Source organism: Rhamphochromis longiceps, linkage group LG17 (assembly GCF_057381845.1).
Source record: "Rhamphochromis longiceps isolate RC_006_pf linkage group LG17, R_longiceps_female_GT1.1, whole genome shotgun sequence".
Taxonomy (NCBI): domain Eukaryota; kingdom Metazoa; phylum Chordata; class Actinopteri; order Cichliformes; family Cichlidae; genus Rhamphochromis; species Rhamphochromis longiceps.
Window position 1 is genome coordinate 618,542 of NC_140573.1, and position 27,841 is coordinate 646,382.

At 40.1% G+C, this 27,841-nt stretch overlaps 2 protein-coding genes across 3 annotated transcripts; both read left to right on the plus strand.

Moving 5' to 3' along the window:
* Positions 1–909: 909 nt before the first annotated feature.
* On the plus strand, positions 910–18,492 carry LOC146648988 (uncharacterized). The gene is made up of 15 exons (XM_085387540.1): positions 910–1,016; positions 8,462–8,530; positions 8,628–8,738; positions 8,868–8,993; positions 10,354–10,568; positions 10,706–10,799; positions 11,115–11,714; positions 11,816–11,867; positions 15,099–15,273; positions 15,367–15,590; positions 15,686–15,757; positions 17,629–17,834; positions 17,945–18,070; positions 18,158–18,262; positions 18,397–18,492. Exons 1-15 carry the CDS (start codon positions 912–914, stop codon positions 18,490–18,492), a joined length of 2,376 nt encoding a protein of 791 aa, XP_085243666.1. The 5' UTR covers positions 910–911.
* A 110-nt stretch (positions 18,493–18,602) lies between these two features.
* Positions 18,603–25,833, plus strand: LOC146648989 (uncharacterized). 2 transcript variants are annotated; one of them, XM_085385814.1, is made up of 9 exons: positions 18,603–18,743; positions 19,245–19,459; positions 19,608–19,701; positions 20,060–20,767; positions 20,868–20,919; positions 24,291–24,443; positions 24,598–24,696; positions 24,788–24,889; positions 25,073–25,833. In XM_085385814.1, exons 1-9 carry the CDS (start codon positions 18,618–18,620, stop codon positions 25,393–25,395), a joined length of 1,872 nt encoding a protein of 623 aa, XP_085241940.1. In that variant the 5' UTR covers positions 18,603–18,617; the 3' UTR covers positions 25,396–25,833. The 2 variants fall into 2 exon arrangements, with proteins under 2 accessions (XP_085241940.1, XP_085241942.1); XM_085385816.1 differs by having other exon boundaries at positions 24,294–24,443.
* Positions 25,834–27,841: the final 2,008 nt, after the last annotated feature.

Genomic DNA, 27,841 nt, shown 5'->3' on the forward strand with positions numbered 1-27,841 from the left:
ATTAACAGGGAAAGGTGGGCACAAAGAAATACTTTTCTTTCTTATTCTCATTTAAAATACCTAGTTTTTATTAAATAATTATCTAAATCTTACAACCAAAGTTTTTATCTGACGTAAAATGTATAGAAATCATACATATACCAACAAGACTGTACATCACTGTCACAACAGGGTTTGTTTTCAGTCAAAGTCTTTATGGCTTTACTACCTGGTGGGTCGGTCTGTAGTAAAAATGCCCAATTTTTTTGTCCCAGTCCAGCCCTGCAGGTTAATACTGGCAGTGTCACCATGCCAGCTGACTGTATTTTATCATCAGCCAGTGTTGTTCTTTATCAATATTACCAAAGTTTACCATAAGGCAGCATAGAAAGTATTTACTTGCTTTCAGGTTTTATTCAAATGTTAGTCTTTTCAGTTGTTTCCCCACTTTTTTCCTGTTTCAAAATCAAACACCAGTTTGTGAGAAGATTATCTTCTTTTTTTAACAGGCAGATAAAGTTTTGCATTGGCATTGGCTAATTTGTCAATTGTTTGTTACAAATGTTCGTATTTTAATTTTCAAAAATGTTTTTGCCCAAAACATATGTGCACTATATGTCAGTAAAAATACTATGCAAATATTGTTGTCCTTGACTGCTGAGTAAACACTGACAAAGCACTGATTGTATCTCTTGTACTTTATCAACGCAGTATCTAAAAACTTTGCACCGTAGTGGTTAAAATCTCATTCTAATAAGAGTTAAAAGTGCATTTGGTTATTAGGTTTATAGGATTATTGAATTATGGTTAAGGGTTGGTAGAATTTTTTTTTAAAACATTATCTGCCAATTAAATCTGCCACCCTTCTCCAAATCTGTGCCCCTACCTGGCCCCCCCAACAAAAATTTTCTAGACACGCCACTGCATGGATGATGAATTTGAAGGTAAATGCACCTTTCAATTGTTTGCCAACCGCCAATACGACTGTCAGAAAGAAAGAAAGAAAGAAGAAAGAGTTTGAAGGTACCAGCTCTCAGGTATGAAGCTAACTTTCAAAAGTTACATGAGTACAAACAGGTACCTTGTCGGGTTTTTTTCGTTTGCTTGTTTATGGTTGGGTTTTTTTTTTAACCCTGTCCTGTCTGGCTGTTTTTGTGGCACAAATATAACGGTGTAGAGAAAGAGTTGAGCGCGCACGGGCAGAAATGTTGAGAGCGCCAGCAACACGTTGTTAGCGAGCGCAAATGCAAAAACCAAGCGAGAGGGGCTGCTGTTGTGTGTGTGTGTTAGTGATGGGTCGTTCGCGAACGAAATGGCTCTTAGAGCCGTCTCTTTGACGTGAACGACGGGAGCCGGCTCCTTATCGCGAGCCGTCACGCGGGTTTTTTTCTCTTTCTCTCTCTCTCTCGCTCTCTCTCTCTCTCTCTCCCGCACGTTTTTTCCGCTTCACTCTGCACGTGGGCAGAGGGGGGGAGGGGCGGTAGTTACTCTCAGTAGCACAGGAACAGCCAGAGGGGGAGAGAGAGAAAGAGAGCCAGGGATAGAAACTGCGGTCAAGTGAGCCTGTCACTACCCGATCCGTACCGGAAACCCGATCGGTACCCCGCATGCGCGAAAGGTTTTTACTTCCGGTCGTAGCGTTTTACGATAGTTATGGGTCAGCGTATCTGTTAAAATGTTAAGAATAACAAGTATATCTTAAAATGTTTGCAATAATGAAGCATTTCAGTACGATGTAGACAAAAACGAAAAATAAAAAGAAAGTTACAGATCAGGACTCTCCGATCCTTACTGCGCATGTGTAAAGTCTGACCGTACAAATCGGGTCTACCCGATCTGTACCGCGCATGTGCAGATGTTTTCTTCTTCTTCTGTTCGTTTAATGGCAGTTTACTCCCCAGTGTACGAGGATACCGCCACCTGCTGACCGAGCGAATAAACCCTATTATAAACTGAATTATCGTCATTACAAACGTGTGTTAAATCTGATTTAGCGATAGTCGAGTGTGTTTATGCTTGTCTGTGAGGAGAGGATTGTTGGAATAGTGATGATGATGTCCGCTATCACTGTCAATTGTCAGTAAACACTTAATCTGGCTGATGAATCTACACGTGAGATATTACAAAGTCTGCATTATTAACTCTGTAATTAGGCGCCATTCTTCTTATTTTACGGCGCTGTTGCTCAATCGGGGGACGCTCTCTGTTGAGGAGAAAAGCATGAATTTCTTTGTATACGGATTATCCATTGTTTAAATGTCCCGGGCAGTCGAAAAGGAGGCAGAGCTGTTGAGAAATGCTAGGAGCTAACTGGGCGCTAACCGTACCATTCAAATATATTGAATGTCGCAATGTTGGCAAAGAGAGGAAGTGACGTAAGATTTGCGCATGCGGGGTACCGATCGGGTTTCCGGTACGGATCGGGTAGTGACAGAGCCCTCACTTACGAAGTCGCAGTCAAGCTAGCCGCCCCGCCAGCCGCACCTAAAATGTTGTTGCACTACTCTTACGCATATTACGGTATAGGTGCCGACTGGCTTAGAAACGCAGTGTTTTCTGTCCTGACACTATTTTACTTCACAATCCACTCCCAGTTTTGGTTAATCTCCACTTTTACCCCTGTGATCCACAGCCCAAATTACTGTATGATTCAGAGAAAATTAACAATAAAATTTACCCAATTTACTCAACTATACTTTTAATGTCCTCATCTTTGAGCTCAGATTACAGGAAAACTGAAAGAGGTGACGCAGATATCTCACTGGATTCTGACTCTGGGTGACCCCCACTCTGCATGCTGTGATCCACAGCCAAAATTACTGTACAGTTTTTGAGAAAATTGATAGTAAAATCTTCCCATTTTGCTTTACTGTACTCTACATATTGACATCTTTGATCTCCGATTACAGGAAAACTGTAAGAGGTGACGCAGATATTTCACTGGATTATGAATCTAGGCTGTCTCCACTCTGCACCCTGTGATCCACAGCCAAAATTACTGTACGGTTTTTGAGAAAATTGATAGTAAACTTTGCACAATTTACTCTACTGTACTCTATATATTCTCATCTTTGAGCTTAGATTACAGGAAAACTGTAAGAGGTGACGCAGATATCTCACTGGATTATGACTCTGGGTGACCCCCACTCTGCACCCTGTGATCCACAGCAAAAATTACTGTACAGTTTTTGAGAAAATTGATAGTAAAATCTTCCCATTTTGCTTTACTGTACTCTACATATTGACATCTTTGAGCTCAGATTACAGGAAAACTATAAGAGGTGACGCAGATATTTCACTGGATTCTGAATCTAGGCTGTCGCCACTCTTCACCCTGTCATCCACAGCCAAAATTACTGTACAGTTTTTGAGAAAATTCATGGTAAAATCTTCCCATTTTGCTTTACTGTACTCTACATATTGACATCTTTGAGCTCCGATTACAGGAAAACTATAAGAGGTGACGCAGATATCTCACTGGATTATGACTCTGGGTGACCCCCACTCTTCACCCTGTGATCCACAGCCAAAATTACTGTACGGTTTTTGAGAAAATTGATAGTAAACTTTGCACAATTTACTCTACTGTACTTTTAATATCCTCGTCTTTAACCTCAGATTACAGGAAAACCATAAGAGGTGACGCAGATATTTCACTGGATTATGACTCTGGGTGACCCCCACTCTGCACCCTGTGATCCACAGCAAAAATTACTGTATGGATTTTGAGAAAATTGATAGTAAAATCTTCCCATTTTGCTTCACTGTACTCTACATATTGACATCTTTGAGTTCCGATTACAGGAAAACTGTAAGAGGTGACGCAGATATTTCACTGGATTCTGACTCTAGGCTGTCTCCACTCTGCACCCTGTGATCCACAGCCAAAATTACTGTACAGTTTTTGAGAAAATTGATAGTAAAATCTTCCCATTTTGCTTTACTGTACTCTACATATTGACATCTTTGAGTTCCGATTACAGGAAAACTGTAAGAGGTGACGCAGATATTTCACTGGATTCTGACTCTAGGCTGTCGCCACTCTTCACCCTGTGATCCACAGCCAAAATTACTGTACGGTTTTTGAGAAAATTGATAGTAAACTTTGCACAATTTACTCTACTGTACTCTATATATTCTCATCTTTGAGCTCAGATTACAGGAAAACTATAAGAGGTGACACAGATATCTCACTGGATTATGACTCTGGGTGACCCCCACTCTGCACCCTGTGATCCACAGCCCAAATTACTGTACGGATTTTTAGAAAATTGATAGTAAACTTTGCACAATTTACTCTACTGTACTTTTAATATTCTCATCTTTGACCTCAGATTACAGGAAAACTATAAGAGGTGACGCAGATATCTCACTGGATTATGACTCTGGGTGACCCCCACTCTGCACCCTGTGATCCACAGCCAAAATTACTGTACGGATTTCTGATAAAATTAAATCCTATTCCATTACCAAACAAAATGAGTTCATTGAAGTATTTGCTTAACTACAAGAAATGTCTTTCCACACACAATTTAAATTTTTCAAAATGTCATTCACACACCACCTCAAGTATCAACTTCAGTTTTAGACATTATTTATTCAGTGCTTAATCACAACAATAGTCAACTTAAGGCACTTACATAATAAGTTAAACCTTACAATAATACATACAGAGAAAAACCCAACAATCATATGACCCCCTATGAGCAACAGTGGGAAGGAAAAACTCCCTTTTAACAGGAAGAAACCTCTGGCAGAACCAGGCTCAGGGAGGGGCGGCCATCTGCCTCAACCGGTCAGGGTGAGAAATTACATTTCTCAGATTACTGATTTCTCATATTACTACTACACAGTTTAGATACACTCAACAAAAATATAAACGCAACACCTTTGTTACTGCTCCCATTCCCCATGGGATGGACGTAGAGACCGAAAATTCATTCCAGATACACAATATAACCATCCCTCCCAAACAGTGGTCACAAATCAGTCCAAATGTGTGGTAGTGGGCACATCTGCCATATTGAGATAATCCATCCCACCTCACAGGTGTGCCACATCAGGATGCTGATCTGACATCATGAGTAGTGCACAGGTGTACCTCAGACTGCCCACAACAAAAGGCCACCCTGGAATGTGCAGTTTTTTGCGCTATTGGGGGTCTGGGGACCCAGAACCGGTCAGTATCTGGTGTGACCACCATTTGCCTCATGCAGTGCAACACATCGTCGCATGGAGTCTATCAGATTGTCAATTGTGGCCTGTGGAATGTTGGTCCACTCCACTTCAATGGTTGTGCGAGGTTGTTGGATATTCGTGGGAACTGGTACACGCTGTCGTATACGCCGGTCAAGCACATCCCGAACATGCTCAATGGGTGACATGTCCGGTGAGTATGCTGGCCATGCAAGAACTGGGACATTCTCAGCTGCCATCTGCCCTGAACAATGTGAACCATGATTCATCCGTGAAGCGCACACCTCTCCAACGTGCCAGACGCCATCGAATGTGAGCATTTGCCCACACAAGTCTGTTACGGCGACGAGCTGGAGTCAGGTCAAGACCCCGATGAGGACGACGGGCATGCAGTTGAGCTTCCCTGAGACGGTTTCTGACAGTTTGTGCAGAAATTGTTTGGTTGTGCAAACCAATTGTTCCAGCAGCTGTCTGGGTGGCTGGTCTCAGACGATCTTGGAGGTGAACCTGCTGGATGTGGAGGTCCTGGGCTGGTGTGGTTACACGAGGTCTGCGGTTGTGAGGCCGGTTGGATGTGCTGCCATATTCTCTGAAACGCCTGTGGAGACGGCTTATGGTTGAGAAATGAACATTCAATGCACGGGCGACAGATCTGGTTGACATTCCTGCTGTCAGCATGCCAATTGCACGCTCCCTCATTGCTTGTGGCATCTGTGGCATTTTGCTGTGAGACAAAACTGCACATTCCAGGGTGGCCTTTTGTTGTGGGCAGTCTGAGGTACACCTGTGCACTACTCATGATGTCAGATCAGCATCCTGATGTGGCACACCTGTGAGGTGGGATGGATTATCTCAATATGGCAGATGTGCCCACTACCACACATTTGGACTGATTTGTGACCACTGTTTGGGAGGGATGGTTATATTGTGTATCTGGAATGAATTTTCGGTCTCTACGTCCATCCCATGGGGAATGGGAGCAGTAACAAAGGTGTTGCGTTTATATTTTTGTTGAGTGTATCTAAACTGTGTAGTAGTAATATGAGAAATCAGTAATCTGAGAAATGTAATTTCTCACCCTGACCGGTTGAGGCAGATGGCCGCCCCTCCCTGAGCCTGGTTCTGCCAGAGGTTTCTTCCTGTTAAAAGGGAGTTTTTCCTTCCCACTGTTGCTCATAGGGGGTCATATGATTGTTGGGTTTTTCTCTGTATGTATTATTGTAAGGTTTAACTTATTATGTAAGTGCCTTAAGTTGACTATTGTTGTGATTAAGCACTGAATAAATAATGTCTAAAACTGAAGTTGATACTTGAGGTGGTGTGTGAATGACATTTTGAAAAATTTAAATTGTGTGTGGAAAGACATTTCTTGTAGTTAAGCAAATACTTCAATGAACTCATTTTGTTTGGTAATGGAATAGGATTTAATTTTATCAGAAATCCGTACAGTAATTTTGGCTGTGGATCACAGGGTGCAGAGTGGGGGTCACCCAGAGTCATAATCCAGTGAGATATCTGCGTCACCTCTTATAGTTTTCCTGTAATCTGAGGTCAAAGATGAGAATATTAAAAGTACAGTAGAGTAAATTGTGAAAGGTTTACTATCAATTTTCTCAAAAACCGTACAGTAATTTTTTCTGTGGATCACAGGGTGAAGAGTGGCGACAGCCTAGAGTCATAATCCAGTGAGATATCTGCGTCACCTCTTACAGTTTTCCTGTAATCGGAACTCAAAGATGTCAATATGTAGAGTACAGTAAAGCAAAATGGGAAGATTTTACTATCAATTTTCTCAAAAACTGTACAGTAATTTTGGCTGTGGATCACAGGGTGCAGAGTGGAGACAGCCTAGAGTCAGAATCCAGTGAAATATCTGCGTCACCTCTTATGGTTTTCCTGTAATCTAAGCTCAAAGATGAGAATATATAGAGTATAGTACAGTAAATTGTGCAAAGTTTACTATCAATTTTCTCAAAAACCGTACAGTAATTTTGGCTGTGGATCACAGGGTGCAGAGTGGGGGTCCCCCAGAGTCAGAATCCAGTGAAATATCTGCGTCACCTCTTATAGTTTTCCTGTAATCTGAGCTCAAAGATGAGGACATTAAAAGTATAGTTGAGTAAATTGGGTAAATTTTATTGTTAATTTTCTCTGAATCATACAGTAATTTGGGCTGTGGATCACAGGGGGGAAAGTGGAGATACACTAAAAATGGGAGTGGATTGTGAAGTAAAATAGTGTCAGGACACAAAACACTGCGTTTCTAAGCCGGTCTTCACCCATACCGTAATATACGTAAGAGTAGTGCAACCACATTTTCGGTGCGGCTGGCGGGGCGGCTAGCTTGACTGCGACTTCGTAAGTGAGGGCTCACTTGACCGCAGTGGATAGAAAGGTATAGTAATCATCCACAACTATTTTCGGTTGCAGATGATAAAGGATTCAGAAAGTTTATTCATGCGGGCCCATATGACAGAGAATATACATGTTCTTTTTGTTTTCATATTATAATTTATATTTAATTGTGTTGTGGTTTGCAGTGTTTTGTGTTGTTTTCACTTTAAATTTGTAAAAGGAAAAAGCTGAAAATTTAAATAGTTAAAAGTTGAAATGTGAATAGTTGATTTTTGTATTATATGATTTATTTATTACATTTTATGTGGATTTTGCAGCAAAATTATCCACACCCACCGCCGCGCTATGAATTGTGGGATATATGGGACCACGAAGCGTGCACCGGACCACGCTTGATATTTGGGGAAATCGACGGCGCATTTGAAGTACGCTTCGAGTTGGGACAGTCGTCACGTGGCGGTGACGTAATCGCACTCAAAATGCGTACTTCAAGCGTGCGGTCTCTGAATTGGGACACAGCCCCAGTCTCCATTTCAACTTGTGTTGAAAGTGCGGACTTCAAATGATATTCTCTTAATTGTGTTAATAGGCCACGTAAAACCAGAGTTATGATTCGAAACAGTACAAACGGTGTTTTCTGAGGACAGCGCTACCAAACACTCTCCGTTGGCGACCAAAATTTTAAAAACAAAATTAAAAAAAAAAAAAAAAAAAGGATGCATGTCTGCCATTACCTGCCAAAACCGGAAGTAACATAATATTTTGTGGGAAACGTAGTTTTTCCCCTCAGGGCCTTGATGAACCTATACTGGTGGTTTTAAGTTATGTCTGACATATGTCTGTGCAGTTTCTGGGATGCTTAGATCTCAAAATGCACTGTTGGAAATTATTTTATTTTCTATGTTTTGTTTTGTTACTTTTCTAAAAACAGATGGTGATCTTTTCTAAAAGCGATAGGACAGGTGTGGAGGAGAGTGAAGCAAGAGAATGGGTTCCTAAGGTGGGCAAGAAAAATCCAGCTAAGTTTCTGTAAATATGTTGTTTTCACACATCCATGGAAAATGAGCAAAATATATATTTTTCTGCTCTAATAACAGTCTGTGAGCTCATCTGAAGATGATGGGACAGATGACTGGAAACCCACACAGGATGAATCTGAAGGCTATTCAGAAGAGGAGGAAGAACAAGAACGTAAAAGGATTCCTAAGGTAGCCATGAAAAACAAAACTGGGTGTCCTATGCCACAAAGAGATGTGAAATTCATCCTCAGTTTCACTGCTTCCACAATCTATCTATCAAAAATTAGCCAAACATATTGTTGTCTTCTCTGAAAACAGATGGCGGCAGCATCTGAAGAGGATGGGACACATGATAGCAGACCCACACAGGATGAATCTAAAGATGATTCAAAGGATGAAGCAGAACATTTGGGACAAATGATTCACAAGGTGGCCATGGAAAAGGTAAAATTTGTTCTCAGTTTCAATGCATTCAACAAAATATGTCTTTGTATTCTTCTGCGTCAGATGGTCAGCTCATATGAAATATGCAAGGAGTAAAGGTATTGAAGGTACATGAGTTTAAATAGCTGGAGTCAAGCATCCAAAGCAACAAGCAGTGCAAAAGGCCAGGCAGGGGATGGCAGGGCTCAAGATGCTAAGATTTTGTTTGGGAGTGACCAGAATGGAGAAGATTAGAAATGAGTGCATTAGAGAGACAGCTCATGTTGAGCGGTTTGGACACAAAGTTAGAGAGGCAAAGCTGACATGATTTGGACATATGTAGAAGAGGCATAGTGAATATATTGTTCCATATGGAGCTGCCAGGCAGGAGAGAGAGAGCAAGCCCTTAGAAGAAGTTCGTGGATGTAGTGATGGAGGATATAGATAGGGTTGGTTTGATGGAGGAGGCGGCTATGGATAGAATAAGATGGAGGCAGATGATCCACTGTAGTGACCCCTAAAGGGAGGAGCCAGAAGAAGAAGAAGAACTCAGCTCATTTGAAGAGGATGGAATAGATGATGGGAAACCTCCACCAGATAAATTCAAAGACAATTCAGAAAAGATGAGTTTAAGGAAGAAGTGAGTTAGCTCCAGTCCATTTTTTCAGAATCAGAATACTTTATTGATGCCTGGTGGAAATTATTTTTTTGTTCCAGTACATGAGTCACTTATTAATAAATAGCTGAAAAAGAAACATGTGTAGTTGTAGCAGTAACCAGTGTGTTAAGTGGATGCGTTGTACAGGGAGATGGCCACAGGCAGGAAAGATTTCCTGTGTCGTTCAGTGGTGCTTTTCGGTACTCTCAGTCTCTCACTGAATGTGCTCCTGTGACTGAGCAGCATGTCATGGAGTGGGTGGGAGGTGTTATCCAACATTGTCTTTATTTTGGACAACATCCGCCTCTCCGACACCACCTTGAGAGAGTCCAGCTCCATCCCCACAACATTACTGGCCTCACGGATCAGTTTATCAAGTCTGTTGGCCTCTGCTACCCTCAGCCTGCTCCCCCAGCATGCAACAGCATAGAGGATCGCACTGGCCACAACAGACTCGTATAAAATCCAGAGCATTTTCTGGCAGATGTTGAAGATGTTGTTTAGTGAGGTCATGAGGAGGAGTAGTAGTGGGAAACGTACTCATGATGAATTCAAAGACAGTATATATATTCAAAGAAATATAAAGGTCAAATCAAAAGTAGTCAGAATTACTAACAGTACTGCAGATAATTTATTTTCATTGGCATTTGTAAATATTAAGTAAGAGTAAGACAAAAAATAAAACTTTTTTAGTAGTTGTATGCGTCTTCTTTTTGTGTACAGGGGGCGTTCGTGAGCAGTGAGTTGCCACAGAGGACAGAGGAACGGCAACAGGTTGCTGTCGCCTCAAAGTCTCAAAGGCATCACTATGTCAGAAATGGACACAAGTGTCCCATATGTGGACATGTATATGCTGATATTGTTCAGCACCTAAGAGTCACAGAGAAGGTGGTAAATGAAATTGAGCTGCTTCTTTTGAGCCAATTTTCTCATCGGCAGTAAGTGTCTTAATAAATTCTGAAAGAGACTAAATTTACATGTTTTCGAATCACTGCATTTATTTAATTGCTAACTTTTATATACACCCAATTTCTATTTCATCCTACTCAGCATTTTATTTTGACTATTTTTACAGCTTTTCTACAAATCTGGACTGTCCAGTCCGCTTATGTCAGTCAAAACATCTTAATCGGCTTGATAAGCACCTGGAAAAGGTCCACAAATTACAGGTATGTTATTGACTTTGTGGTGTCTCTGTGTGGTTTTTGTGTGTTGGTGAGGCAGCCCTTGATCTCTGGAATCAGATGTTTATGTTAAAGGGACTTACATTTAGCACCTTGCATTTTACATATTTGTTACTCTGGTGAAATGAAAGTCTTCCAGTTTCCATAGAAGAATACGGTGGTTCTTTCTTTGTCCGTATGCTGTATTTATATAATGTTCCTCGAGCTCTAGAAAGCATGTTGTGTGCATAGATAAAAACATGAAGGATGCCCAATTAATTAAAATCTAATCTTAATCCTTTCTAATGCTAACTTTTTCAGAAACCTATGATTAAACTTTACATGCAAAAGGCCAAGGACAGATGCGTTGCTAAGGAACTTGCACTTCTGAGGGTATCAAATCCCACACCGCAAATGGTCTCACATGTGGGTGAAGTGGATTATACAGTGATTGAGGAGGGCATCTTTAGGGCACTGGAGGCAAGGTCCAAGGTTGCATCCCCTATAGCCTCTTCCAGCAAGGCTCCCAGTGACCATGCTATACTGAACCATCGGCCTGCTCCTCCCTCTGACAGCAAGGCTCTGGGTGACTCTACCAGACCAAACCTACAGCCTCCTCTCTCTGCCAGTGACACTCTCAGTGACCACACCATCCCGATTATGCAGCCTCCTTCTATCTCCAGCAGCAAGGTTACTTGTCATTCAACAGGGGTATCTCCTGATGTTTTAATCCCAAGCAGTGCACCTTACTATGCAGTACAGCAATGGAGGGGACGTCCTCTCCCGAGGACACCTGCTCCTGGTTGCAAAAACTGTCAGATACTGTTCACTGAGCTACAGGTGGTGAAGCAGTTGCTAGAGTGTGAAATTGAAAGGAATCATGAGCTCAAGCAGATACACTCTTCAACCAAGCGTGCAAATGTGAGTATTGTTTACCTCCTGTGATTGTACACCTCATTGTGAAACATTCTTTCATTTACTATTGATAAACAAATCTGGTTAATGATTTTTTTTTATTTCAGGTTAAATATAGCAGACGGAAACGGTTTTCACTCAGCAAAGCCCCTCACTATGGTAAATAATATATCTTATCAAACTTACTACTGTAAATTAGGGGTGGGCGATTGAAACAATATAAATTTGGCCAACGATAGAGATTTTGACTATTCCGCTCTACCGCGATAGTGCATGTTGATGATGTCATAAAGCTGCGCCTGTTTTGGTCGAAAGCATCGTAGCTACAACCATTATCATCTGCAAATTATGCCAGGTAACAGTCATAGCAAAGAGATGAAGCACTTTTGAAATATGGGGAAAGCCAAAAACTGCGCTTCCTCCACTTGCGTAACATTGATTCATTAATGTTGAATTCTCTCGCAGCTGGTCTATTCCCATCTTGTTGCAGTATACAGGGAGTGCAGAATTATTAGGCAAATGAGTATTTTGTCCACATCATCCTCTTCATGCATGTTGTCTTACTCCAAGCTGTATAGGCTCGAAAGCCTACTACCAACTAAGCATATTAGGTGATGTGCATCTCTGTAATGAGAAGGGGATGCAGAGGGATGCAGCAGTCTCAAAATTGCAAAGCTTCTGAAGCGTGATCATCGAACAATCAAGCGTTTCATTCAAAATAATCAACAGGGTCGCAAGAAGCGTGTGGAAAAATAAGCGAGGTCAAGCGTGCAGCTGCCAAGATGCCACTTGCCACCAGTTTGGCCATATTTCAGAGCTGCAACATTACTGGAGTGCCCAAAAGCACAAGGTGTGCAATACTCAGAGACATAGCCAAGGTAAGAAAGGCTGAAAGACGACCACCACTGAACAAGACACACAAGCTGAAACGTCAAGACTGGGCCAAGAAATATCTCAAGACTGATTTTTCTAAGGTTTTATGGACTGATGAAATGAGAGTGAGTCTTGATGGGCCAGATGGATGGGCCCGTGGCTGGATTGGTAAAGGGCAGAGAGCTCCAGTCCGACTCAGACGCCAGCAAGGTGGAGGTGGAGTACTGGTTTGGGCTGGTATCATCAAAGATGAGCTCGTGGGGCCTTTTCGGGTTGAGGATGGAGTCAAGCTCAACTCCCAGTCCTACTGCCAGTTTCTGGAAGACACCTTCTTCAAGCAGTGGTACAGGAAGAAGTCTGCAACCTTCAAGAAAAACATGATTTTCATGCAGGACAATGCTCCATCACACGCGTCCAAGTACTCCACAGCGTGGCTGGCAAGAAAGGGTATAAAAGAAGAAAAACTAATGACATGGCCTCCTTGTTCACCTGATCTGAACCCCATTGAGAACCTGTGGTCCATCATCAAATGTGAGATTTACAAGGAGGGAAAACAGTACACCTCTCTGAACAGTGTCTGGGAGGCTGTGGTTTCTGCTGCACGCAATGTTGATGGTGAACAGATCAAAACACTGACAGAATCCATGGATGGCAGGCTTTTGAGTGTCCTTGCAAAGAAAGGTGGCTATATTGGTCGCTGATTTGTTTTTGTTTTGTTTTTGAATGTCAGAAATGTATATTTGTGAATGTGGAGATGTTATATTGGTTTCACTGGTAAACATAAATAATTGAAATGGGTATATATTTGTTTTTGTTAAGTTGCCTAATAATTATGCACAGTAATAGTCACCTGCACACACAGATATCCCCCTAAAATAGCTAAAACTAAAAACTACTTCCAACAACATTCAGCTTTGATATTAATGAGTTTTTTGGGTTCATTGAGAACATGGTTGTTGTTCAATAATAAAATTATTCCTCAAAAATACAACTTGCCTAATAATTCTGCACTCCCTGTACTAATAACTAACCTTGTATTGTGGAATAATCTCAGTTGTTCTCTTGACTGAAGTTTGGCCCGTGTATAGCATCTTGCTATGCGATTGCATTTGTCCCTGACCACCAGAATCCCTCACGTTAACTTTTATTGAGTGGAAACAAAAGCTGGTGTTCATCCTCCAGCTTCACTGTGCTAATGTTATGCTAACATTGCTGTGTCGCTGGCAATCACGTAGCACAACATTATATACCAGGTAGTCCAACTTCAGTAACCCTGCAAACGCCACTGCTGTTTAGTTTTCTGTCTTCAGAACGGAGCCCAGCAGGGGACATGGGAGAAAAAAATTAAGACTGACTTTTGTGAGATCTCGCAAAACTAACTCAGGATCTCGCAAAAGTTGAATTCCAACAATGGCGGCAGCTACTTAGTTGTAATGTTACTCTTTCTGGGTCACAAAATACACTTTTAAGATATTTTGAAGCGTGAATGTAGTTGTGTAAACGTCAGATACCTGCTCGGTTTACAAGACATCATATATTTGCAAATGTGCTCAGACGTTTTCGGAGATCTGACACCCACCATCTCGAAGCTAACAGGAGGTCGAGACCTACTACAGCCGGGAGGAACACCGCTCTCCCGGCACATCGTGCCTCGACCTCCCGGTCGGCTTCGAGCTGGCAGCCTTCGAAGAATGCAGCTAAAACTTTTGCGAGATCCCGAGTTTGTTTTGCGAGATCTCGCAAAAGTCAATCTTAATTTTTTTTCTCCCATGTCCCTTGCGGGGCTCCGTAGGAAGTGGTAGCAGAGCTGTACATTTTAATTAGTTTCAAAAATCTCCCAGAACATGGTATGTCATTTTTAGGTGAAAGAATTTAGACAGTTTTTAACTCTGTGTTCGTTTGACTTTGGGACCTGAAACAGACAGAGTTTTGGACCCAGATTACTCCGCGAAGCTCCTCACTACGGCAGCCGTAATGCTCCGACAATCCATCAAGCAGTGCGGCTTACCAAAGTTGTACTAAAACATTTTTTAACAGATTTCTGCACGCCCAAATCGGTTCGAGGTCAGTAAGCACAACCAGAATTCATACATAAGGCACACTCTGGATTTTTGAGAAATTTAAAGGATTTTAAGTGTGCCTTATAGTGTGGAAAATACGTTATACAGAAGAAAATAATATATCGCGATATATATCGTTACCGCATGTGCTTCAAATTATACCCCAATATGGATTTTAGGCCATATCGCCCAGCCCTATGTAAAATGTATTAACTGGAGAGAATCTTACATAGTATGACTGACCATCCTGGAATAGGAATTCTTACTCAGTTAATTTGTGAAGAGTGAGTTCTTCTAGGCTAAGAATTGTTCTTCATTGAGGTTTTCTTTATGCATTGAGAAGCTTGAAAAAATATTTGTTTTGTCAACAAAATCCCCCTGATGTAAAAGACCTGAGGTCTAAATATGAGTGCTATACAAATGTACTTTGATATGATGTCTATTCTTGCCTCATCAGTAAGACTGGTGGAAGAATTTAGGGTCCATGCAGAAGGTGTGAACCCTAGCAGAAAAATATGTGACAATGCAAAGCAGCGGGCCACCCATGTCATCCATTTTCTGGAATTCATGGCAGACCCAGCGATTCCAAACGTTGACCTTCTGTTTCTGAGGAACCATGGAAAAGTCCGTGAGTAAGTGTTAAATTTGAATGATTATTAGTTTCTATATACATGTGTGCATATACAGTTTAACACATGAACTAATTTGTATTTTTGACTTTGGAGTTTTCTAGCACACCTGCAAGCAAAAGGGTTTAAACCAACAACTCAGAGAGCTTATCTCATGGATGCTATTGCTTTCATGAAATATATATTAAACATGTCACCACCACAAGTCAGACTTGGAAAAAAAAGGTTCAACGCCCTTTTGGTCGAACTGAGGGCACGTTACAGAGATGTTGGCCGTGAAGTAGTCGTGCACCAGCTGAATGTGTGGAGATCTAAGTCTAGTACGTCTATAATACATATCTCCACCTCTTTTATTAACATTATGTCATTAAAGTAGGTAAACTGTCTAAGGGATTGTGCTTACATTTGTTTTCAGACAGACTTGTCCAAGCAGAAAAACATGCTTTGTTAATTGAAGAGGCTCCCCAGAAGATTGCTGCCGCACTGGGTATGGATCACTGCAACGCTTAAATCTGTAAATAGATTGTATAATCCCTCTTAAGTAAAATTAACAGACTCCATGTCTGGGTTAAGACATAGCACCTACAGATCTTTACATCACTGTGATCCACACATTGAAATGGATTTCATGTCTTTTCTGTCTGATGACTACGTTTCTCTGATGTCCAGTTTAAATTGAAGAATAATGTGGAGCTTGGTTAAAAACACATCACCATTGCAGTGAAATATGTGCAGCTCTGGATTAAGATGGAGCCCTGCACATTTTGATCTTGTTATTTCTGGAATGATTGGAAAGATTATTTTCAATATTATGGCTAGAGTAAAGTGTAAGAGCTATTTGCACTTATAAAGAATAATACTAAGACTTTTACCTTTATTGTTTCATAAAAGGTGTCCACAATTTAGAGGTTAAGGGCAGGCACATAAGAGGAAAAAAAAAAAATCCCAAAAAATAATCAGATTACTTAAACTCTACTTATCCAACTAGGCTGCTCTGAGGTAATGTTGAGTTTGTTCTTTTCTTTGGTGAAGAGAGGTTGGAGGAAGGATGAGCAATCAGCTGGGCATCTACTGGAATTATGATGTAAATTAAAATCCTTCTAAATTAACCCCCTAACACAGCAACAATGAGCAGACGAAAAGGAATGAATTCACAGGTTGGACAGGTTTTCAACTGTGAACCCCTTCGATCCAATCTTTTGGGCTGCTCATCTTGCAGAAGACAAAAATCTTTTCTTTACCTCACTTTTTCACCTTCTCACCCTTTCTCCCCCCTCTCCTACTGGACGTCACATCTTCTCACACCTTATCTATCAATGTATATCTATCTGACAAGATTTGACAAACAGTTAAAAATGTTTAAACTTGTAAAACGCTTCATTACATTTTCATTGTTATTCTTAACATAAAGAATTCACATTGAATCACATCTGGATGTAATCCCCTACATTTCATTCAGTTTATGTGATTCTACTTCAGTTAGATTTGTCTTTAGGACATTTTCACATGAACATTCATTGTAACATAATCCAATTTTCAATTCAAATGCTTTTTAGAATTCAGTTAATTGCCATTTATTTCTTTACTTTTTATCCAACTTGTTTTATGAAAACATACATTTTGTTTGCCAGATATTCTTTGAGATTAGTAGCTCCACTGTGTCACATTATACATCACACACCAAGGTCAGACACTCTGAGGCCTGTTATTAGAATCACTGTTATTCTATTCTCTCATTACACACACACACACACACACACACACACACACACACACACACACACACACACACACACACACACACACACCTCAGTCATTATAACAGCCATTTGTACTACTCAAACACTTTTGCATTTGTTATCAATATATTGATCAGATTTACATTGTGATTTCTCTTAGATTAAGAATAAAACTACTTTATAATTAGGAAAAGAGAGAAAAGCTCTGTTTTAGCACTCTGATCATTTTTTATTACATATGTTTTATATTTTAAGACCTTTGAACCATTGAACTCATCCAAGTGACTTCTTCAGTCTCAGCTGACTGCAGGTTTCCCCAATCTTTTATAAACAGTACATTTGCATAATGACTGAAACCAGCCCACTGAAGGAACAATGGGCTGGGAGGTCAGTTCCTTAATATTAATTATGCAAATTCTCATGACCATTGATTAACAACCACTGACCAAAACTCACTGATCAATGGCCATAAGTAACATTTAGAGTGGCAACATTTATGTGCCATGATGCCATCACAGCCAAAAGATTTTACCAAGGTTATTTAAATAAGCGAAAGTCAAGTTATACATTTATCTATACACTTACATTTATTCATATTTAGTAATATTGCTTTGCACAGCTGAGGACCCTGCAGAGGACACACTCCAGAGCCGAGCACTGACCACCAATGCAATTGCAACATATGCAGCAAATAAAAGGAAAAGGAGAGAGGACAGAGGATCTGTGCAGGACGAGGACGGTGAAGGATCTGAAAAGGAAGAGCAGCAGTCATCAGGAACAGAGGAGCTTTTAGACAGAACGCTCTTCCAGTGTAGCAGTAACAAGGTATGTGTGCCCTGATTCCCTTGGTAAGAGTTTTGATTGGTTGCACTTCTTTCATATATAATCATTTACTCCATCATGAACAAAACATATTTAATTTGTACCATAAACAGATGGTGAGCCCAGGTCAGGGTGAGGTTGCCTGTAGTGCCGGAGCCACAATAAGAGAAACTAAACAGGATTTGAAAAAGGGGGTGGAGCATCTACAAAAAGTGACATACCAGTTGCGCAAGAGAAAAGTATGTAATGTATGTTCTTGTACTTGTTTTAGTGTTTTCACTGATTACTAATCTTTTACCTTTTTACTTTTACTTTTCTAAAATCAGATGGTCATCTTTTACAAAAATGATAGGACAGATGTGGGGAAACTCACACAAGAAGACAATCCAGAAGAGGAGGAGGAGGATGAAGCGAGGGAATGGGTTCCTAAGGTGGGCAGGAAAAATCCAGCAGGGTTTCTTCTCCTGCAGTTAAAGATGTAAGTGTTTTGTTTCCAAACATCCATGAAAAATGAGTAAAATATATATTTTTCTGTTCTAATAACAGTCTGTGAGCTCATCTGAAGATGATGGGACAGATGACTGGAAACCCACACAGGATGAATCTGAAGGCTATTCAGAAGAGGAGGAAGAACAAGAACGTAAAAGGATTCCTAAGGTAGCCATGAAAAACAAAACTGGGTGTCCTATGCCACAAAGAGATGTGAAATTCATCCTCAGTTTCACTGCTTCCACAATCTATATATCAAAAATGAGCCAAACATATTGTTGTCTTCTCTGAAAACAGATGGTGGCAGCATCTGAAGAGGATGGGACACATGATAGCAGACCCACACAGGATGAATCTAAAGACGATTCAAAGGATGAAGCAGAACATTTGGGACAAATGATTCACAAAGTGGCCATGGAAAAGGTAAAATTTGTTCTCAGTTTCAATGCATTCAACAAAATATGTCTTTGTATTCTTCTACGTCACATGGTCAGCTCATATGTATGGAACACCAGGACTGCCATAATGAATTAATTAAATACACCATTAAATAATTAATTAAATGTGGCAATAATTAATTAAAGAGAAGATTTAGAAGAAGATTAGAAATGAGTGATGATGGGAAACCTCCACCAGATAAATTTAAAGACAATTGAGAAAAGATGAGTTTAAGGAAGAGGTGAGTTAGCTCCAGTCCATTTTTAGTGAGGTCATGAGGAGGAGTAGTAGTGGGTTTCGTACACAAGATGAATTCAAAGACAGTATATATATTCAAAGAAATATAAAGGTCAAATCAAAAGTAGTCAGAATTACTAACAGTACTGCAGATAATTTATTTTCATTGGCATTTGTAAATATTAAGTAAGAGTAAGACAAAAAATAAAACTTTTTTAGTAGTTGTATGCATCTTCTTTTTGTGTACAGGGGGCGTTCGTGAGCAGTGAGTTGCCGCAGAGGACAGAGGAACGGCAACAGGTTGCTGTCGCCTCAAAGTCTCAAAGGCATCACTGTGTCAGAAATGGACACAAGTGTCCCATATGTGGACATGTATATGCTGATATTGTTCAGCACCTAAGAGTCACAGAGCAGGTTGTAAATAAAACTGAGCTGACTCTTTTGAGCCAATTTTCTCATCGGCAGTAAGTGTCTTAATAAATTCTGAAAGATAAATTTATATTTACTGTCCCTACACATTTTTTCTAAGCACTGCATTTATTTGATACAATTATCTTACACATCCAATTTCTATTTCATCCTACTCAGCATTTTTTTTTACTATTTTTACAGCTTTTCTACAAATCTGGACTGTCCAGTCCGCTTATGTCAGTCAAAACATCTTAAACGGCTTGACAAGCACCTGGAAAAGGTCCACAAATTACAGGTATGTTATTGACTTTGTGGTGTCTCTGTGTGGTTTTTGTGTGTTGGTGAGGCAGCCCTTGATCTCTGGAATCAGATGTTTATGTTAAAGGGACTTACATTTAGGACCTTGCATTTTACATATTTGTTACTCTGGTGAAATGAAAGTCTTCCAGTTTCTATAGAAGAATACGGTGGTTCTTTCTTTGTCCGTATGCTGTATTTATATAATGTTCCTCGAGCTCTAGAAAGCATGTTGTGTGCATAGATAAAAACGTGAAGGATGCCCAAATAAGTAAAATACTGACAGTTTTGATATATGGTTACACAGAAAACTGTTTAAATTTAACCCTAATCACATCTAATACCAATTTTTTCAGACACCTATGATTAAACTTTACATGCAAAAGGCCAAGGACAGACACGTTGCTAAAGAACTGGCACTTCTGAGGGCATCAAATCCCACACCACAAATGGTCTCACACATGGATGAAGTGGATGATGCTGTAATTGAGGAGGGCATCTTTAGGGCACTGGAGGAAGGGTCAAAGGTTGCTTCTGCTATAGCCTCTTCCAGCAAGGCTCACAGTGACCATGCTACACTGATCCACTGGCCTGCTCCTCCCTCTGACAGCGAGGCTCCCAGTGACCATGCTACATTGAACCATCGGCCTGCTCCTCCCTCTGACAGCGAGGCTCACAGTGACCATGCTACATTGAACCATCGGCCTGCTCCTCCCTCTGACAGCGAGGCTCTGGGTGACTCTACCAGACCAAACCTACAGCCTCTCTCTGCCAGTGACACTCTCAGTGACCACACCATCCCAATTATGCAGCCTTCTATCTCCAGCAGCAAGGTTACTTGTCATTCAACAGGGGTATCTCCTGATGTTTTAATCCCAAGCAGTGCACCTTACTATGCAGCAAAGCAAAGGAGGGGACGTCCTCTCCCGAGGACACCTGCTCCTGGTTGCAAACACTGTCAGATACTGTTCACTGAGCTACAGGTGGTGAAGCAGTTGCTAGAGTGTGAACTTGAAAGTAATCATGAGCTCAAGCAGATACACTCTTCAACCAAGCGTGCAAATGTGAGTATTGTTTACCTCCTGTGATTGTACACCTCATTGTGAAACATTCTTTCATTTGCTTTTGATAAACAAATCTGCTTAATGTTCCTTTTTATTTCAGGTTAAATATAGCAGACGTAAACGGTTTTCACCCAGCAAAGCCCCTCACTACGGTAAATAATATATCTTATCAAACTTACTACTGTAAAATTTCAAGTTTCATGTTTTATTGTCATGTACAGATAAACATTGTAGCCACAGCTTTACATGAACATATAGAAGTGAGCAGTTATATTAAAGAAGAAAATTTATTTATTAATAATAATAATAAATAACAAAATACTAAAGTATTAATATTAAGAGAATTTGTTTGGAATTTACAGTTGTGCAAAAACTTGTGCAGTAAGGATTTAAATTGGTTTATAGTGACAGTTTGTAGAGTCCAGTAGTTGTAGTGAGTGTGTGCCGAATGTCTGCAGTTCAGAAGTCTGATAGCTTGTGGGTAGAAATTATCCCTGAATGTTCCTGAACCACCTGCCGGTCTGTGGCTGGGGTGGCTGTGATCAGAGAGGATCTGCTGCATCTTCCTCCTGCATGGCTGGCAGTTCAGTCCTGTTGATGCGCTGTGCTTGAGAGAATCTTGCATCGTATGACTGACCATCCTGGGATAGCGATCCCTACTCGGTTCATTTATGAAGAGTCAGTTCCTCTAGGCTAGGGGTAGGCAACCTTTCTGATGACGAGTGCCGTCTAAAATTTCCTCAGAAGTCAATGTGCCATATGATTGCATTAGCAAAAAATTTAATAATGCTCTATGTTAACAGTTACACACTATATAGAGCAACTTTATAGAATTATATTTATTCTCAGATGTTGGCAGCTATCAGTGAATAGTTATCAGCTATTTTGAAACAAAAAAAGACACTTTTTATCCATAACAGCAAATGAACTGTACAACAGAAAATACAAATGCTATTTATGGTCTCCTCACAACAATGATAAGAAAAATAAACTGGGCCAATATGGCATGTTTGTTAATAAAGAGATACACATGCTCACACAGATATGTAGAGACAAATACTGGCAATAAGGCCCCTGCAATGTTCTGAAGAAAGTTAAACTTGTCAGGTAGTGATGTCCAGCAGGTGAAAATGCAGCTCCATGAACACGCACAGCTATGGATTCCAGCTGCTTCGATGTTAACTGGCATTAACTCAGCCAGATAATGCGAGACAAATCTAGCTGCTCATTAAAGTGTTCTGGTTTGATCAGAAAATAAAACATTGGTCCATACACCTGAAAGTCCCAAAAACGCATTGTGAATTCTGTCTCGAGTCTACGGATGTATCCGTGTATTTCCGTGGTGCTGATGCTGCACTGAGCAAAAAGCTCCTGAAGCTTTTGAAGTGTGAAAAATCAGGGTGAAAAAATGCAGCAAAGACCTGACACAGGACCTGAGAGATGCATCTGGGCTTGCAGTTGATCCATATACTGCTTACTGAAGCCACATCAGAAATGGTGTCAGTGTGAGGGTGGCTGTCAAAAAATTACTCTTAAGGAAGAGAAATTGGAAGAAAATGTTATGGTATGCCAAATGACACAATAACCAGACTGAAAATCCCTGTGAGCCCTGTTGCAACAGTGCTTATTGAGTCATAGTTTGACAGAGAATAAACAAAAACAGCCAACATCCACATAAAACTCTTGGATTACTTAAAGAATTGACCTGAAAGCTTGCCTGATACATAGATTTCTTGGAATATAAAGGTCATCTTACTGAATATTGATATACAAGATAAGGGGTATATAGTCTCAATGACACGGTCATCTTTGTATTGCATTATACTGAGTTGTTTCTCCTCATAAGCTGTTTCACAGATGAGCCATTAATGGAAAAGCCACCACATATCTCGAAACGGCTCACACAGCATAATTAGAATGATATTCTTTTAACCAAATTAACCCGCAGTGTTGTTTTTAGTGTCTTGTATTTGATCATTATTTCTGCAAGTTTTAGTTCACACTTACATCCTGTCAATGTCAAAACTTTTCAATGTATACATAAATGATATTTTTGATGTTTCTCAAGTACTTAAACTCATACTGTTCGCAGATGACACCAACATATTTTTCAGTAGCGATAATTATACTGATCTTGTAATGACCGTAAACAGGGAGCTAAAATTAATAAAAAAAAAATGGATGGACATAAATAAATTATCATTAAATATAAATAAAACTAAAGCAATGTTTTTTGGTAATTTAAAATATAATATAGAATTACCAATTATCATTGAAGGTGTACCAATTGATAATGTGAGTGAAAACAAATTTTTGGGAGTCGTAATTGATAATAAAATTTCATGGAAACCCCACGTCAGACACATAAAAACCAAAATTTCTAGAAGCCTCGCAGTTTTGAACAAAGTGAAACAATTCCTTGATAAAGATGCACTTCGTACTCTGTACTGTACCCTGGTTCTTCCATATCTTACATATTGTGTGGAAGTGTGGGGAAATACATATAAAAATACAACTAATCCATTAGTCGCAGTACAGAAACGAGCACTGCGTATTATTCACAAGGCTGGTTATCTAGATCATACTCACAAATTCTTTCTTCAGGCAAAGTTACTTAAATTCCAGGATCTGGTTAATTACAATACATCCATAATTTTGTATAAAGCTTTTACTAAACTTTTACCGGCAAATTTACAAACTAGATTTGAAATTCAAGAAAAGGTTTATAATGTGAGAGGCTTTGGAGAATTCAAATTACCCAGAACTCGAACAACCCATAAAGGCTTTTGTGTGTCTGTATGTGGTGTGAAAATCTGGAACAGTCTGAGTTTACAATTGAAACAATGCAAAAATATTCATAGATTTAAATTTCTCTACAAACAGTTGGTCTGGTCACAGTATACTCAATGATGGGTTTTAGTGTGCTCTGTAATGTCTGTCCTCTTACCATTGCTGGTATGGATTCCAAAAAATAAAAATAAAAAAGTGTGCATATGTATGTACATATATGTACTTGTGTGTGTAGATATATATATGTATGTATATGTATGTGTGTTTGTTACTTGTAGTTATTACTGCCTGTTACCTGTGGTAATGCAATTTATAATTTATATATTCTGTATTCAGTTATGAAGGCTCTAATTGTTGTTTGCGAGCTGCCGCTTAGATGCTTGTATGTGCCCGGGGCTGTTGATGGGTCTGTATGCAATGATGGGCGTAGCTGCGGGAAGTTTATTGTTTGTTTGTTTTTTGTTGATGAGTGAGTATAGGGGTGGGATTTAATAAGTTTTCTTCGTCCCACTCCTTTTTCAGGCAATTTTTGTTTTTTGTTTTGTGTATTTTATGTTCAATATAGGTATTTGTTGTGCCTGAAAATGAACAAATGAATGAATGAATGTTGTCTTTTTAAAACCTTTCTGAGACACACACAACAGTTTTAAAAAATTCTTTGGCAGTATAATAATCATAATGTAAAGGGGAAGTCTGATAAACATGTGTGCGTGCATGTTTGTATGTATTCCAGCAGGTTTGGCTGGATCCATTTCCAGTCGCAGCCATGTGCCCTTGTGCCCCAGGCTGTGCTCCGGCTCATCAGCCTACATTCTTGCTCTCGGGCTAGGCTTTGTAACACTGGGGACCAGCCGCATCCTACTTCTGAAAATGTCTGCCAGTGCCGGTGATTACCTGACAGTAAACACATGCACACAACTTTTTTTTTCCACATCTGGATAAAAAGATTTAAAAAACAGTGTTAATTTTTCTGGCGTGCATTACAGTGATGTGTTGGCAGCTTGCTCAGTACGTGTCTTCACATTTTGTTCTGTTTGCAGAAAACAAGTATGACTTCCTCCCAGCATCTGTAAATCTGCTTGCTGAGGCTCTTAAACTGCACTTTTGTCTGGTCATGTCAGTCAGGGTCATAGTCCAAGGTAAACTTTGATAGCATACTGCTGTTCTCATTTGAAGTCATGCTGTTGTCTAAAAATTGTTTGCCTCATTCTGATGTCTTTTCAAAAAAAGGTTGCCATGGTTACACAGGCCTGAGGTACATCGCCATTCTGAAGCTGGTTGGCACAGAGTTGCCAGATATGGGCGGAGTCTTGGAGCTCTATCCTATCAATGGTAAGAATTTTTAATACAAAATAGTGAACAGATATATTTTCTGAAAGCTAAGGTCTCTACTTTTTTGGTATCTGAGTTCAGTGTGATAAGTTTAGAGGAAGAGGAAAATGTCGATGTGCTACATCTATTGTGAAATTCACTCTTTAATAGGTTGTTCCTAACCTGATCCTCTGGTCCATCCAGGGAGTGCTACCGTGGAGCGTGAAGGGCTCTCAGCTACCCTCGTGAAGGACATGAGAAACTACTTCCAAATCAGCCCAGAATACTTCTCCATGCTGCTGGTGGGGAAGGACGGCAATGTTAAGTGCTGGTACCCCTCACCCATGTGGTCCATGGCCATTATCTATGACCTGGTAGACTCTATGCAGCTCCGCAGACAGGAGATGGCCATCCAGCAGTGGCTTGGCATGCGCTGCCCTGAAGACGAATATGGTGGCTATGGTTACCATCATCATGGATACGAACACGGTTATCAGGATGGCTATCACCAGGGGTATGGTTACTAACAGGTGTGTGCTTTCCAATGATGCACACTGGCCTGCAGCTGGTCCTTGGTGCTTCCTTTGGCCCAAAACCTTTTTGTGTCTTTCCCATCACTTAGTGAAGGGAAGAAAAATGCTTTCAGAAATGGATTGCATACTTTAGTTTTTGCTGTTTTTTTTTGTTTGGTTTTTTTTGTTTGTTTCAACTTAAAACATTATTGCATCGTCTGTCATCTCTAACTGGCTTTTTTAGGTCAGACTTGCATAGTTTCAGCACACACGTTGATTTTGTAGATAATAGAACATATTTATTGGACATCTGTTGCATTTGAAGTGCAGTTACCAATAATATTATTAAAAGCATCACATTATTTCTCTTTTGTAAAGTTTCTGTTGCTATACATTGTTTCTATTTATTCTTTGTTTCTATATGGCTATATGAAAATAAACATTTGTTTACTACCAGGTCCTTTAAATTATTTGTCTCACTTTCAGTGCCAATGCGCTGCAACAATCTTTTGAGCAACACCTCCCCCTAGTGGCAAAACTGGAAAAATATTTCCAAGTATATTTTAGTGGTCATGTAATGATTGAAACAACCTGCCGTACTTGTAATATCTACAGTAGTTTCAGACCTTCTCAACTTACTGTCCCCTCAATGCAATCACAGTTGTAAAAACACTTTGCGAGTAAGAAGGGCTGGAATCCACCTACCCATTTTCTTCCACTTATCCAATTAAGGGCATGGGGAGGCTGGAGCATCTCTCAGCTGCCATAGAGCAAGAGACAGAGTTTGTATTAAACATGGCCAAAGTGTATGTACAAGTGAGTCTTGTTCATTTAAAGCTTAGACCTCAGACTGCGTTACAGTCTCCTTTCTCTTGGATCTGTATAATGTTAGTGGGTGTGGAACACTGTTATTCAGCAGGTGGGTAAAATATCTAAGAGTTGGCTTAAAGGAACTGATAGGGAGCTAAAACAGCTATCAAGCATGTGCAAAGTAATAGAAGAAAAACATGGAGTTAGAGCAGCTAGTACCCTTTAGGTCTTCCTCCAGAAAACCTCAGTATTTAAATAAATGTACAAATTTATGACAAGACATCAGCGATTGTATTAAATTGCATTACTTGCACAGAAGTAAAACAACTTGCCATTTATTTTACAAGAAAATGCATTCACACGTGAGGATTTTAATGGCACAAACAACAATCTTTAGACAATGTTATTTTACAGTTTAACAAGAAAATATTCAAGCCCCAAGTAAGAGAGGCAGGGAGTTTGTGGTGCTGACAGAAAGTCAGGCATTAGTGGCAATTATGTCAATACCACTTATTCTGGCTCAGAAAATAAACAAATAAAAAAATAAACTGCCTCTTCCACAGTACAATACAAACTGAATTCATCATAGTGTGGATAAAGATTCAAAATCACCACAATTTCAAACAAATCTATTATCAAAACAATCCTGAAACTGCAGTTTCTGGTCCTTAGACGTCCAGCACCAGCAAGCAGTCAAATAGCAGCATGTACAACAGGAATCATGTAAAGAAATACACTGTCCATAAAAGGAATCCATAATGAATCCAAAAGTATCACTTATTTTCCAACAAACAGCGTTGCTGGTACTTTCCCCCATATGAATGACAGCAGTCATCCACAGACAGGCACGTTTCCAAAATATACACATTTCGCTAATTCTGTTATTAAACACTTTGTTTTTAATACTAGGAGTCTATCATATAATCTATCAACAGTATCTTTCACCGTTTACCTGCTTATCACTGTTCAAATAAATGCTTTCACAGACAATCTATTCAATTCAATTCAATTCAATTTTATTTATATAGCGCCAAATCACAACAAAAGTCGCCTCAAGGCGCTTCATAGATACAGAGAAAAACCCAACAATCATATGACCCCCTATGAGCAAGCACTTTGGCGACAGTGGGAAGGAAAAACTCCCTTTTAACAGGAAGAAACCTCCGGCAGAACCAGGCTCAGGGAGGGGCGGCCATCTGCTGCGACCGGTTGGGGTGAGAGAAGGAAGACAGGATAAAGACATGCTGTGGAAGAGAGACAGAGGTTAATAACAGATATGATTCAATGCAGAGAGGTCTATTAATACATAGTGAGTGAGAAAGGTGACTGGAAAGGAAAAACTCAATGCATCATGGGAATCCCCCGGCAGCCTACATCTATTGCAGCATAACAAAGGGAGGATTCAGGGTCACCTGGTCCAGCCCTAACTATATGCTTTAGAAAAAAGGAAAGTTTTAAGCCTAATCTTAAAAGTAGAGATAGTGTCTGTCTCCCGAATCCAAACTGGAAGCTGGTTCCACAGAAGAGGGGCCTGAAAACTGAAGGCTCTCCCTCCCATTCTACTTTTAAATACTCTAGGAACAACAAGTAGGCCTGCAGAGCGAGAGCGGAGCGCTCTAATAGGGTGATATGGTACTACAAGGTCATTAAG